The 15,292-nt window shown below is 36.0% G+C and overlaps 1 protein-coding gene across 1 annotated transcript in view; it reads right to left on the bottom strand.

Moving 5' to 3' along the window:
• The window catches only part of LOC306845256 (contactin-4-like), a gene marked incomplete at both ends in the record, with an annotated part of 34,599 nt that extends 20,044 nt beyond the window's left edge, over positions 1-14,555 (bottom strand). Inside the window, 10 exons of the mRNA XM_079377946.1 lie at positions 1,178-1,328; positions 1,989-2,118; positions 2,276-2,418; positions 3,003-3,187; positions 4,132-4,234; positions 5,163-5,366; positions 8,650-8,745; positions 9,952-10,127; positions 10,721-10,847; positions 14,495-14,555. Of these exons, the coding sequence (XP_079234072.1) occupies positions 1,178-1,328; positions 1,989-2,118; positions 2,276-2,418; positions 3,003-3,187; positions 4,132-4,234; positions 5,163-5,366; positions 8,650-8,745; positions 9,952-10,127; positions 10,721-10,847; positions 14,495-14,555 (1,376 nt within the window). The remainder of the gene's footprint in view (positions 1-1,177; positions 1,329-1,988; positions 2,119-2,275; positions 2,419-3,002; positions 3,188-4,131; positions 4,235-5,162; positions 5,367-8,649; positions 8,746-9,951; positions 10,128-10,720; positions 10,848-14,494) is intronic.
• Positions 14,556-15,292: the final 737 nt, after the last annotated feature.

The raw sequence follows: 15,292 nt of genomic DNA, 5'->3' as shown, positions 1-15,292 counted from the left end.
TGGTTATCACTCCATCCCCATCCATTACTGGAGATCATACACTCGTCCCTCCTGCCACCTGTTCTGACATGGCCATGCTAGAACGATTCTGTCCCATTGAAACCCCACAGGAAAGAGGCAGAACCAGGGGTGTATTAATTAGTGTTCCACTAAGCACTCACTCTTGTGTGAAAAGTGCCAACAGGAAGGATGTTGTTGGCTTTGAATGTGCAACATCTGTGCCTTAGCAACTTGTGTTCAGTATGGACAAAAAAGGCAATTATGTTTAAATAAAAAATATAGAAAAACATCACAGAGTAGTGGGCTTATGCTTTGCAAATAATGACTGCTAAGAAAGAGAATGTAGGATACAGGAAGTTAAAAAATGCACTCTCATTACAAATTGTTATTTTTTATGGGAAGTAACGTTAATTCTGCATTATGTCTTCCCTTCACAGCAGATGTTTTTTTCTGAAACATATTTGAGAACAACTGGATTCCAATTAAGCACTTCAAATTACTTCCATTCATCAGCATTATTTATTTTTGACATTTTAAATCTCCAGGAAATCAAATTTGGGAGATTCATTTGTCCCAATGAATCTGTTCAAAAGTGCCAGTAAACAAATACGTTTCTATTTCTATTTGAAATAAATGCACTTTTTTGTGCTGCAAAAACAAAATTCTTTAACAGCAGCTGCAGAACTGTTTTTCCACATTGATAGTAATAATAAGAAATGTTCCTGATCACCAAATCAGCATATTAGAATGATTTCTGAAGATTGCTGAAAATTCAGCTTTTAAAAGTTACGTTAAATTGTAAAAATATTTCACAATATTTAACTGTTTTAACCAAATAAATGCAGCCTTGGTAACGCTTGTGCACTGTAGATATACTCCCTATTTCATCCAAGAAGGAGAGGTTTTTATCTCTGCATTTATCAGTAAATAAATTATAGATAAAGAAACAATCCACATTGCTTGTTGGAAAAAAGTATATTATGGCATAAAATTAACTATACTAATAAAAACCATGCAGATGGATACAAGAACACACCCTGTGTGAACAGGCCCTAAAGACGCTTCACCAGAACCCTGCACTACTGCGGTGCAAACAAACCCAAAGGCTCTGGAGACAACTGGAGTGCAAGCGGCTCATTTCGCACCTTTCATTAGCGACCGGTCTGCTGACCCGTACCTCTTGCTGTCTTTCAGGAACTCGTTGCCTCTCCTCCAAGAGTACGAAGCTCTGGGGGATGCGTGCGGCCGGCATTCAATGACAGCTTCCCCGCCTCTCTGAATCAGCATGGTCTTCTTCACTGGGCTTTTTGAGAAGTCTGGAGGAGAGGCTGAAAGACAAGGGATTTGTGGTGTTTGGCTCAGATTTGGGTTTTTAACGGACATATTTCACCACTAGAAATACTGAATACCAGGATTCACATACATTTGACCAATCGATTTTCTTGACTTTTTAGTGATGCACTGAAATGATATATTTTTGAATCAAAACACAAAACTAAAATTTAAGTTTTCATATATCCAAAAACCAAAACTGAAAATAAAAATGAGTAATCAATTAATTAATCACATTGATTTAATAATCAACACTCAAATGAAAACTAAGTTGCATATAAAGATTTAAACTTCACATAAGGTAGTTTTCATATCAACATTTTAATTATATAATTATGTTTCTACAGTTTTTTGGCTAAAATATAAAAACGTTTAAACAGTGCCTGTTCTAAAAACTTGTTTCCATGACACATTTATTTGAACATAAATTATACAATGAATATATCACTAACAAGTTAGGGAAAAATATAAAATACAAATATGTAATACAGTGTATATATTTAGCAAAAAAAACGTTTTTTTCTAGTTGTCTGATGAGGTTATGGCAATTGAATGGCTTTTTTATTCCTTTTAAATTCATATGCTCACAATTTTAAAAACCCTTGAAATGTCCATGTGGAAAGACTAGTTCTTTGATGTCAAGGAAATATGCTTACCCACAACTTTGAGCTCAGCACTTGCATATATGACTCCGTTATCATTCCCTGCCAAACACTGATACATCCCAGAATCCATCAGGTTTATGTTGGAGATGGTTAACACGCCACCATCAACACGAATTCTGTCCTGAGCATAAACAAAACTGTCAGGACAGATTGCAAGCTCCACTGATAACCTAGATATATAATATTCCAACACGTTTCAACATGTACATTCAGCCTGCATATTTTAAGTCTTAGTATTTCAAACTGATGGGTGTTATTCTGGCGGTTAGTATTATCACCTGAGAGACCAAAGGCTGTCCATTCTTGAGCCATCGGTAAACAGGTTGAGGTTTTCCATTAGCCTTGCACTCCCAGTGAAGATCAGACTCGATAGCCATGTTTGCATCATACAGAGTCTGCGACCACTGCAGGTGTTCCACATCTGTGTGAACAGCAATGAACTACTATAATACAAATGCAGAGGTCTGCATCCTGCCTTGACACAATGGCTGTCTCTCTGAACTTTCTCTCTTGCAATGCACTGCAACAATGATGAAAGCATTGTGTTTTATAAACCACCAAAAAATGAGGTTACTCTGTGCACATTAATTCTAGATGATTCTTCCTGTCTTGTAGAGGAGCACAGAAGCGGTGCATATATTTTGGGCTTTTTGGGGAGACTAAACAACGCCTGCTATAGCCATTCTAATTAGTCTTGCCTTGACAACTGACAATAAAATCTATTCTTTCATTATTTATTATTTACCACATGCTGCTGTGTGATCTGTTATCTGACTCATTAAAAATTTAAATTTCTTTTATTGATTCTCCTGCGGTAATCGTGATGGCCGACAAAACGCTGCATGGATAGGAGAGATAAGGAAAGGTCTTTTAACATTGTGAAAAATACTCTGCACACAATATTTTTGACAGAGCTGACTAAATATTTACAAAATGGGCTAATTATCATCCAGTAAGTATTTTGACCATTTGGCTATGTATATTTAAGTCAGTATTTGACCTTACTTTGAAATACAAGACGTCCTTTTGCAATACTACGTCCTTTGGAGTTTTCGGCCACACATTCATAAAGTCCAGAATCCTCTGGACGAAAATATGGGATCTCTAGGACACCATTCGAGTGATTTATCTTCATTTTTCCTGGGAAGGGACTTCCATCCGCTCTCTTCCAGGAAATAGAAGGCACTGGACTGAGAAAAGTCAAGAAAAGAGACTATATTAACATCACACTGTGCAAAGATGGAGGCTTAACATGATTCATTAAAGTTACTAGTTAGTCAACATGTTACACAATCAATTTCTGCATAATTAAAATTCTAATTTGACATATTCTCCAGTCGCTTGCATGTATGTAAGATTTTATTTTATTTTGTATTTTTTTGGAAGAAATGAATACTTTTATTTAGCAAGGACACATTAAATTGATTAAAAAGTGACACTAAAGACATTTATATTGTTACAAAATATTTCCATTTCAAATAAATGTAAAAAAAATGTATCATGGTTTCCATAAAAGTATTAAATAGCACAACTGTTTTCAACATAATAAGAAAAATCATGAAATGATTTCTGAAGGATCACTGGAGTAATGGGTGCTGAAAATTCATATTTGCCATGACAGGAATATTTTTTATATATATATTAAAATAGAAAATAGTTATTTTTAATTGTAATAATATTTCACAATATCACTGTTCTAAAGTATTTTAATCAAACAAACAGAGCTTTTGTAAGAATAAGATACCCCAAAAATTACTCCAAAGCTTTATTAAATTTATATGAAACAAAATTATACATAAAATATAAAAAAGAAATGTCCTGGCAGCATATCTATTCTGTGTTTGATAGCCCTCCAGAATCCCAGCATCCCTTAACACATTACCTGTGGACAATCCAAGGCCAGAACCCTGTCTCACCCTTGGATCACAGTCTGCAGCTGTTTTTAAAAATAATGCCTTCCCCTCTCCATCTGTTTCCTACTACTTCACTAAGATTAAAGGATCCTGTATATTTCTGAGACATTTCTCTTAAATAAACTGCTAAGATGTACTATGTGCCAAGCGTGGCAATCCTCTGTTAGCAAAGCAACCCTCTGGAGACAAGGAGTCCATCTGTTAGTAAAGAAGAGACCTACTTTCCTAAAGCGAAACACTCCAGTCGGACTGATGATCCTTTGGCAACGTGAAGCATTTTTTCAAACTGGACTTCAATCTTTGGCTCATACTCCCCCATCACAGCTGGAAAAAGAGGATGGGCAAGTCTTTTAGGGTAAAACCAATGCACTACAATTCAAATATGATTATACTATTTATAGTACATACATCACTTTATGTGCAAACAAGACACAACACATTATTTTATCACATATATAAAACAGATATATGTGATAACAGTGTTTTATTAGGTGAATTATGATTTTTTTATTAAATAAAAATAAAAATACATGCAAAACTATTTTAGAGAGTTATACTAAAAAGAAAAAAAACTTTCATCAACTAGAATTTTTTGCTATAATTTTGTTAGCGCTGCTTTGCCAACAAGATTTTCTTGGTCAACCAGCTTTAGCTAAAGATCCTGATAGATTTGGCTATGCTGGTGGACTTGCATCAACTAGAAAATCATGTAAATTTATTCTGGCCTAAAATGGTCTTTTAAGCAGGGAACGTAGATCAAACATAAAGAAAAGTAAGAAATAAGAATTAGTAAAGTAATAAGAGTTCAGCAGTGGTCTTGTGCCCAAAATATTCATAGATAAAAATATTCAATATTCACATGAACTCAAAATATTCAAAACCTCTCCTCCCTATTTCATATACCTTGTCTGGGTGAATATTAAACAGACACTAATGACTAGTGATGTTGAGCCTCCTGGGGTATGTGTGTGTGTGTGTGTGTGAGGATGGAAATCTTCTTTCTTAATGCAGAATTTTTTCTCCTTCCTTCCTTCCTTCCTTCCTTCCTTCCCTCTCTCTCTCTCTCTCTCTCTCTCACACACACACACACACACACACACACACACACACACACACACTCACACAGTTGGCTGAGCATGGCTCAGAGACTATGAATACACAAATGCTATGTCTCTGAGTGGCAGAAAAGCAAACACTGTCATGCTCAAATCTACCGGTTCATCACAGTTAGCAGTTCCTCCAGGCTACTCACCATCCCGACGTAGCACCACTGGAGTTGGGGAACTGTAGACAGTCGTGTTGGTCATCACATTCCTTACCACACATGTGTAGTTGCCCACGTCTGATGTCTCAACTTTTGCAATATACAAGTTCCCAGTCCTCTGAGACACAAATCGTCGGTTGTCCCCAACAACAATGCTAGGGCGGCCATTAAATATCCAGGAGTATCTGATTTCTGAGGAGAAAATTTTTTAGACGACAGTACTAACATTTTTGCAAACGCAGATATATAGTCAACATGCTTCATGCCCTACTTAGTGTATAGCCTGATGCATTATGAAATAGAAAATTTGAAAACTGTTTAAAATACTTTTTTTATTAAATTCAACCATTTGTGGATGAAATTTAGATGTGTATGTTCTCAGCTTGTTAGAGCTCAGCTGTGGGAAGGGAGTTTATATATAACAAGGTTAAAACAATACAGTTTTGATTTTGACAGTCAAGCAACAGGAGCTGAAAACTAATATTGTTCCATGAAAAAGGCATATTCTGGCTCTACAAAATCTGCATTCATTCTTCACGATTACAAATAAACACAACATTACAATGAAAGATGATAACCTGTGACGCAAACATATTACAAGTGTGTGTGTGTGTATGAAAAGCATTCTGATCTAATAAATGCTAAGAGGAAGTTTTAAGACAAAATACATAGTTAAATCATTCATTTGAACTATTTATGTTCAGACAGGCAAAATACATGTATTTGTGTTATGCTGTGCTATAACTTTTTATATCCCACCACAAAATGTCCAATGTTTTGGTTTGTGACATCTTCATAAAAATAAATATTGAAATCAAAATCTGGAAAAAAAAGAATTTATTATATATTGCTGTTTGCCTTCATTTTGAAGAGTTTGGGCTAAATTAGAGTATTTTGAGAAATTAAATATTGTTACACCATGTGCTCACATTATTCTCTCTCTCTCTCTTACTCTCTATAAAACTATATAAGTTATACAAATATCTTTCAATAATACAAGATTTTAAAGTAATTTTAATTAACACAACCCTGAACTGATTTGAAGTATCTACATTTACTGTTGTAGTTATTCATCTAAAATAATAAACAAAGAAGAAAAGTATAAGTTTATTTTAATTAGAATCATCTTTACAGAAAAATATAGCATTATCGTTCAGCAAATTTGTTTTATAATCAACCCCAAGCAAATGAATGGGTTTTCGATTTAATTATTTTGCTTGTCTTTTTTTTTTGTGACGTAAGCTCCTTTTGTAATAGCCTTCATCATTTTTCTTCTATCTCCATTCATTCATGTCACCTCTCACTCTTAATGAGACAGGAATATACAGTAGGAAGACCGCACAGCAATGCCTGTGGTATGAAATGAAGTATGAAAGTATCAAATTAAGCAGCGTTTATTAGAGGGCAGACAGGGGGTTAGAGTGGCTGAAATGTGGATTGATAAGGGCTATTTAAGGTTCAAACAGCATATCTAAGAGTGTACAGCACTGAGGAAAAAGAACCATTTGGCTTCAAGACAGAAAAAAGTGAATTAAAACCATCATAAATGGAGTGGTGACAAGGTGAGGGACCTCTCGTCATTACTGGGCACTGTGCTCAAGGCTTTTGGTCTCTTAGGAAACAAATTCACAGCCACTATAATCTGAAAACGTGACAGAGCAGACCAATGAACACAGCTATTTATGAGTAAAAAGAGGTGACTTTTTTTTTTTTTTTTTTTACTTCAGATAGTAGTTATTGTACAGCATTGGTCTCAAACTCAATTCCTGGAGGGCCACAGCTCTGCACAGTTTAGCTCCAACCATAATCAAGCACACCTGATCCAGCTAATCACTTCCAAGCATGTGAGTTGGAGCTGGTTGGGACTAAACTGTGCAGCGCTGTGGTTCTCCAGGAATTGAGTTTGAGACCACTGCTGTACAGTAATGGAGAGCTATCTCTGAAATTAACAAGGTTCAGTTCAATGTTCCAAACTGTCTAGAAAACAACCAACAGTAATTTAACATCAAAATAATACTAAATTAACAATCAACCAAAATTACCTCTTATCGTGCACCTTATTCCAAAAAAAAAAAAGAAACGTACAAATGTAACATATACACACACAAAAAAAAAGAAAATAAAAAAATCTTTCTGACCCCTACATTTAATGTGTCTGTGTATGTGTTATAGTTTTTTTTTTTTTTTTTTTTTTAAATATTACTATTTTAAATAATTGCTGTTCTTTTGAATTTCCTGTTCATCAAATAATCCTGAAAAAAATTGGTTTCCACAAAAATATTAAGCAGCACAACTCTTTTCAACTAATACTAATAATAAGAAACGTTTCTTGAGCACAAAATTAGCATATTAGTATGCTTTCTGAAGGATCATGTGACAGGACTGGAGTAATTATGATGGAAATTTGGTTTTGCCATTACAGAAATAAATTACATTTTAGAATGTATTAAAATAGAAAACCATTAGTTTTTCACCAGCCAAGCAACTGCCATTGAGATTAGCAGGACTGCTAACGGATAGCTCTCCCCAGGTAATATACAGACCTCCATAGTTTCACCCCTGATAAAAACCACTTCCAGGACTGAGCTGCGGTATCTAGCCATTGTATAAATTTCCAAGAAGCATTATCCATATGAAAGAGCCTCGGATTACGGAATGTGGCAAACAGTCAAGGGTAGTGTGGCGGGAGGACGAGGGAAGGAAAATAGAAGCTGGAGGATGGGGGCGGGGAGCAGGGAAGGTGTGGGTCACTTAAGACCATTGATTTGACTGGAAATGTGGCGGAATGACAGAACGGCGGTGCGGTGGCGTGAAATTGCACCTCTGGCGCATGTGTGTGTGGCTCTTTGAGGGGCTGCTAATCAGCTGTACACAGACACAGAAGAGGTGCACAGCTGGAACGGAGGATAAAGAGACATGTCGCTTTAAACCAGCCACCGCATGCCTTTATTACCTTTCAACAGAAGGCCAAGGCTTAAGAAAATAACCTTTCCAAATGACCACAAGGGCACAAGTGCCATTAAGAAGGAGGAGGGGAAGCTAAATGCCAAGAGGTTGGTGCATGAATGCAAGCTCCAGAGTAAGCCATTGTGCTCCGGTCATTTGAAAGCTTGATTTGCTCACAATATGAGATGATTAAGATACAATCTGAACCAACATGTACCATACATACTAAGTGAGCAGAGTGGAGAGAGGTTTGCCACTTGCAGTCAATTCTTGACCTCGGATTTGCTTAGCATTATTTCACAGGCTAAACACAAAGCTTGAATTGATAAAAAATGTGCCGTGGAAAGAGGTCAACGGGTTTTGCGAACAATTGTCACTCTTGCTTTGTATGAAAGGCTCTATTCACACAAAGCAAAGTGGTAGAGTAGCGATAACTTTAAAGAAGAGCGGCTTGTGTATTTATATGCAAACCCCCCCGATGCACGTAATAAATAACATTCACATTCATACAGAATACAATAAAATGTACCTCCGAAGTGGGGTGGCGGACCACACAAGAGCACAACAGCCTGTCCTTCTCTCACTAATACTGGACTTCTGGCCTTGCTGCTGAAATTCTGCAGGTCTGCGAAAACAAAATAATAGGATTGCCATTACTTTTCATTAAAGGCACTGTCATCGCTCTGACGTGCAACAGACGACTTACAGAGCAGAGACCTTTAGAAATGCCACTCTATAGCACATGAAGGGACAGGCAAAATGACATCCCACACTGGGCTAAAGCTGTGGTGTTTATTCAAATATCAGCTCTCAAGCCTCTTGAATGTATGCCTGTGTAAAACGAGTTGTGTTTTGTGCAAATAAAACACACCGCAAAAAATATTAAAATTTCGTGAGGTTTATGCTTAAAGCAAGGGGAAAAAAAGTTGAATGAGGTAAGAATTTGCAATTGGGGTAAAAAAGAAAGAAAAGAAAATATACTTAGATGCATGAAACTTGCAGACTAAAGTGGTGATTTCTGTAGACATGTGGTTGTCATGATAGCTATGATAACTGCATATTGTCAGATCTATATTTTATAGATTAGCAAAGAACAACGTTCTTGGAAAAGGCTTCAATTCCACGTATATTGTGCATGCAATATAAGTTGCTTTGGATAAAAGTGTTTCCCAAATGCATAAACAAGAAGAAATAAAAACATAATGAAAAACTTTCCTTTTTATAAGTTAAGAAATAAAACGTATTTTTCGAGACTTCAGAACTGATGGCTATGTGAGAAGGTAAACCATTAGGAAAATGCTTTTTCCCACTCTGTAAATGCCAATTTTGCCAGTGAAGTACCATCAATTAGTCCTACAACAATTTCCTGCATCACTCAAGACCTGAAAAAAAAAAAACCCATCTAAATGTGAAATTTTGAATGAACAATGTGTTTTTTAGATGTACACCCAATATGAATGAGGCAGACTTGCTGTGTTATGATTATCTGTTGATTTAAGCCCTTTTTTTCAATTTTCCATGACAGGCTGCATTTTAGTTAGGCACCATTGGACATCTCCTGATGGAATCTTCTAGATAGGAAAATGTAGTTGTCAGTTTAAAAGCCTGCTACATCAGGGAAGAAAGTATATCTTACCCACTAATGGACCAAATGACAACATGAAATATGAAAGCTAACAACGTGACCATTTTTACATTTTATGCATTTAAAGCTTCCAAAGGATACAGACAGTGTAGTCAAAGTAATAGTAATCAAGAGTGGCGGAGACTGTCAGATGCTATTCTCAAACATTCACATATATTCAAAACATATGGTTTAATCTGCACTTACATGCAAACTCCACTTTAGCCTCTCGGCTCAGGATGGTGCCAAATGCATTAGTGGCGATACACTGGTAAACACCGCCATGCTTAGTTGCCTGAGGGTTATTGATCAAAAGGTTTCCCTCAACAAGGCTGTAGTTGAAGTCCATGTCAATATCAAGATCTTCCCTGTTGAATTTCCACCTAAATATGAAAATAGGTGGAATGGGCACAGGGCAATGATGATGAGAAGAAATTTAAGCATTAAAATATACACATTTTCTGTAGAATTTGTTATTTAAATCTAAAATAAAATGCACAATGTATCCAAAAGCAGCAATGTTACCACTAAAAGAAACTAAAACAAAAGAAACATAAAATTAGATGCCAAGGCTACTAAAAGTTGGTAGCCTTGGCAAATAACTGAAAAACAAAGTACTAAAACTAAAACTGAAATAAAATTAATAAAAATTAAATGGAAATATATAAAAAAGACAAAGCACAAAAATGACAAAAACGAAAATGAAAATAAAAAAAAAACTTTTTTTAAAAATAAATACTATAATACTACATTAATAATATCAAAATAACATTGTTCAAAAGTTTGACACTAGTGACAAAATGTTTCATTAAAAATTAAACTTTTAAAAACTGCAACATTAAATAACTGTCATAATTCTTGTTAAAAATATATTTTTTTATTCAAATAAGATTTAATATTGTTCTAAATAGCAAATAAAACCTTTGAATGTCAATGTCAATTTGTATTGAGAAGATATTAAGGAAAACTGTCGTACTTGTAATGTGGTGCTGGACTTCCCTTGGCTTTACAGTTAATGAATATCTTGTTGTCCTCTGTGCTTAAAGGGAAAACACTGTCACTGGGCTCTTGGGTGAACACTGGGCCATGTCGAATAATTCTCTCTACAAGAAAAAAGAAGAAGACATTTGAGAAGCTCATAATCCACAATCTGGAACATGAATCTAGATCATAAAACAGGTGTGAACACATCAGGTCCGCATTATGTCTAATGTGCACTATTCATTTATTTTCAGCAACTTCCCACACTGAGCTCATTAGATCTGCAACGTAAACACGTGCCAGAGGAACAGCTTTCATTTCCCCTCTTGTAGCAGAAACCGTATCAACATGACGTCCTTCTTTTGGCAGGCCCCTAACACGCATGGCAGTGTGGCTAGGTCTGTTGTTTCGGTTGACTGCTGCCAAAACACCAATCCACCTCCCTAATTACCCCATGTTGTGGTAATTACTCCAGTGAAATGTATCATTTCTTAAATGAATAAACAAGCTCTCAGAAACATGTCTGCCTCTCCACAGAGAAAGGAATTGTGTTTTTTTTTCCTCAATAAAACTCACCTGTAATTTTTTCCTTGTTCTCTTTGAGTGAATGAAATTCATTTTTACAGGTCCCTAACCTTGATGAGGACAAAAAAAAAAAAACCCATCCCGCATCATCAAGCTAATGGAAGTATCCGGGCGTGTTTGCCTGGGGTGAACCCCTGTCTCCTCACACTGTGAGAGATGCTACCTTTTTTCACTTTCCCTTTTGTGTGTCCTTTGAAGGATGGGAATTAATGAAGCATTTAGAGCGAGGAGTAGCACACTTACAGCAGTCCACATTTAGCCGTCATTTTGGAAGGGGACACGTCCCCATCACTTTTTGTCATGGATGATTTTGTCCCCACCCCTTTATGGAATTCACAACAGGGATGAATATAATACAAAGAAGCATCTACAGCTCTTCAGCAGGACTGTTCATTCCAAGCATACTGGGGGAATGAAAGAAAAAAAAAGGAAAATGTAGCTGCTGGTCATTTCTGCCAGGACATTATCCAGTAATTTTACGGACATTTCCATTACCCCTAAAACAGTGAACCCTAAAACGCAATAAAGTGCAAAATTCAAAATATAGCAAAAACACCTGTAAAAAGTCAATATGGAAAATTCCTTCATAAATACAGTTGAGGTCAAAAGTTTACATCCCCCTTTCAGAATCTGTAAAATGTTATAATTTATTAAGTACCTGAATAATATATTTCACATAAAAAAAGATGTTTACATGTAGTCCACAAGAGAAAATAATAGTTACATTTATAAAAATTACCCCGTTCAAAAGTTTACATCCCCTTGATTCTTAATTCTGTGTTGTTACCTGAATGATCCACAGCTGTTTTTGTTTTTTTTGGTGATAGGGCCTAGTTGCTTGAGTCCCTTGTTTGTCCTGAACAGTTAAACTGCCTGCTGTTCTTAAGAAAAATCCTTCAGGTCCCACATATTCTTTGGTTTTCCAGCATTTTTGTGTATTTGAACCCTTTCAAACAATGACTGTATGATTTTGACATCCGTCTTTTCACACTGAGGACAACTGAGGGACTCATATGCAACTATCACAGAAGGTTCAAATGCTCACTGATGCACCAGAAGCAAAAATGTTGCATTAAGAGCCGGGGGGTGAAAACTTTTGGAGTTTGAAGATCAAGGTAAATTTAACTTATTTTGTCTTCTGGGAAACATGTAACTATCTTATGTAGCCTCTGAAGGGCAGTACTAAATGAAAAAAATAAATATGTGAAATAAAAAAAGTACACATCTCCATTCTGTTCAAAAATTTTGACCCCCCACTCCTAGCTTAAAAGTTTGGGGTCAGTAGGATTTTTTATTTTTTTTATTCAGCAAGGACACTATCAAAAGTGATAGTAAAGACAATTTTTTTTTTATGTTGTTACAAAAAATTCAAATAAATGCTGTTTTTTTTTTTCCTGCAATATGATTGTTTTGATCAACTGTGATATGCAATATGATCAACTGTGATAATAATAAGAAATGTTACCAAATCAGCATATTAGAATGATTTCTGAAAGATCGTGTGAAATGAATTTGTACATTTTATTTCTAATCGCAATGTAATCGTAATGTTATTAAAGTTATTAAGAATTTACTTACACTTACAATGAATCACATTTCCAGCAGGGACTCTTTAAAATGAGGGCAGCCATCCTAGTTTAATAACTTCTTATGCTTATTATTATAACCACATCCTTATAGATCCATTCATTGTTTAAATATTAACTACATTCATTTTCAGTATCTGAATGTTAAATAACCATTTCACTTTTGGTAGATTCTTTCCCTCAATATAACCTATTTTCTTCTAATAATTCTAATGAGAATTATTTCTGATTATGTGTAGGCTACAAGAGATTTATTTATTTCCTGACGCTACTACCAATTATCTTCAAGAGATCTAATCAACTTCTACACCGACAGGAAATTTACTGCAGTTAATTACCGCACAGCTTGTCAGTGTTTCATCAGCACTGTGACTGACAAAAAAAGACAAAAATCTTAAAATCTGTCTTCAAAGCTATGGCAGGTTGGTAGATATGTGGGTTTGGTCTCCTCAGGTCCTCGGCACTGAATAGCTACTGCCCTTCCATCTGAGGCTGTCTGGCCTCTGCACTTCCTTCTCTCCAGCTAAGCTTTCTGAATATCAAGCTGTGCAATCAAAAGAGCACCTGTGGCTTGAATGCAAATGTCCATTTGAGTTGGCATAGTTACTGTAGCACAACAACGGCAATAACTGGAGCACCGGCACTGAGTGGGGGACATTGGTTCGTTTAAATAGGGCACCTGCCTCTTCAGACGGCCTCTTCCTTACAGCGCTGCAGTATGTGCTGAGAGTTGCATGAACCATTGGAGAATATAATATGCATTTTTTAATGGAAACTTTAAAAGACTTTTGAAACACTTCACTGCTGACAGGGTCTGATTATGCACATGGAGAGTTTTAGTGCATTTCTAAAGTGCTATAAGTAGATGTAAATAATATCAATAACTCTTTCGATATTCTGTAAAACAATGGTCTTCAACTCATAGTGATGGGTCACAGGTTTGTTCTAATTATGAGGGTAAAACGATGCAAATAATATAATGAAACAAACTATATTTCTTTTTTTTCTTAGTGCACTGGCAGATTTTTTCACTTGCTTTTAAGCATAAATATAAAAAAAATGTAGAAAAGAAAATAAAATAAAAGAAAAATATACTGCCAGTGCAGTAAGAACAAATATATTTAAATTCACAGTGCAATCTCTGAAAGTGAAAATTCTTATGCAATGTTGCTTCTCAAATACATTTATATACTGTAAAACAAGTTAAAAATACTAACTTATGCAATATTAATAAATGTAAAAAAGTCAAACTTCAGTAAGATTGAAAAATAATGTTGGGTTGCCGCTCAACACCCAATATAACATAAAAACTAAACTGCTTTAGAACATTCTTCAAAGGCACATAAACATGAATAAAGTTTCCAATGCTACTCTGTTACGAACAAGCAAAGTGTGCCAAAATAAGTCTGAGAAAAATCAGAAACTGTGTCAAGACAAATGTCCTGCTGGGGCAACCACTAGAGCTTGTTCCCAGCATGCATCTGTCTCTAGAGGAATGAGCGAAAGATTAGACAGAGGCACAAAAACCCACTCTCTGTGCTGAAGTTTGGACTATGCAGAACAGGTGAGCTATCAAAGGCAAGTCGGGGATATCGTACCTGCTAGGCAGCACTTGAGCGACAGCAGGATTAAGAGTTCCCATGGCAACAACATCTTCATCTTCCAAGGTCACAGAATCTCTTTTATTTCCATTCAACTGCAAGAGGAGCAAGTCGTGTTCTTCGTATGTAAAGTCAGCTTTGTTAGCTGCGGAATGAGCAAGGGACAGGGTGAGAGGGAGAAAGAGAGAAAGACAAAAAAAGATTAGAAAACAAAACAACACAAGCAAGAGGAGCTGTAACTTCAGATAAACCAGTGAAATATTAATAATTCATTCATCCAAATAAGGACAGACAGGATCCTATGCCTATGGGCCTGTTCACAGCTAATCAGCTGCAGTCTGGATACCAAGCCTACCCTCAATATATCTCTCAGGAGTCAAGGGAATCAGAGAGAGAGAGATATAGACAGACCTGGGAAGAGCAAGGGCCTAAGAGAGATATGAAAAAATCCTCAGTGGCTTACGGCAGCAAAACCTCGACACATATTCAGCTGCCAAAGGCAATGTTTGGATTGTACTAAAAGTATTGGTTCTACACACGTACACTGGGAAAAAATATGTGTGATACATTTACAAACCTGCAAACATATTTCATTTTCAGCCTGGCATATCTCAGGAACAGGATTATGATTCGATAGGGGAGGTGATACACTTTGAAAGGGCAGTGAATATGATAGAGGAGTAAGCTATACAGCATCCCCCCTCCCTCTTTTCGAGACGGCTTGCAATTCATCCACCTCACAGGAATACAATACTCTTTAAAGCACATCAGAGTTGTCGAATACACACTTTAATT

This window comes from Barbus barbus, assembly GCF_936440315.1.
Source record: "Barbus barbus genome assembly, chromosome: 25".
Taxonomy (NCBI): Eukaryota; Metazoa; Chordata; class Actinopteri; order Cypriniformes; family Cyprinidae; genus Barbus; species Barbus barbus.
Note: the sequence above shows the minus strand (reverse complement) of the source record. Positions and strands in the feature narration are given on the sequence as shown.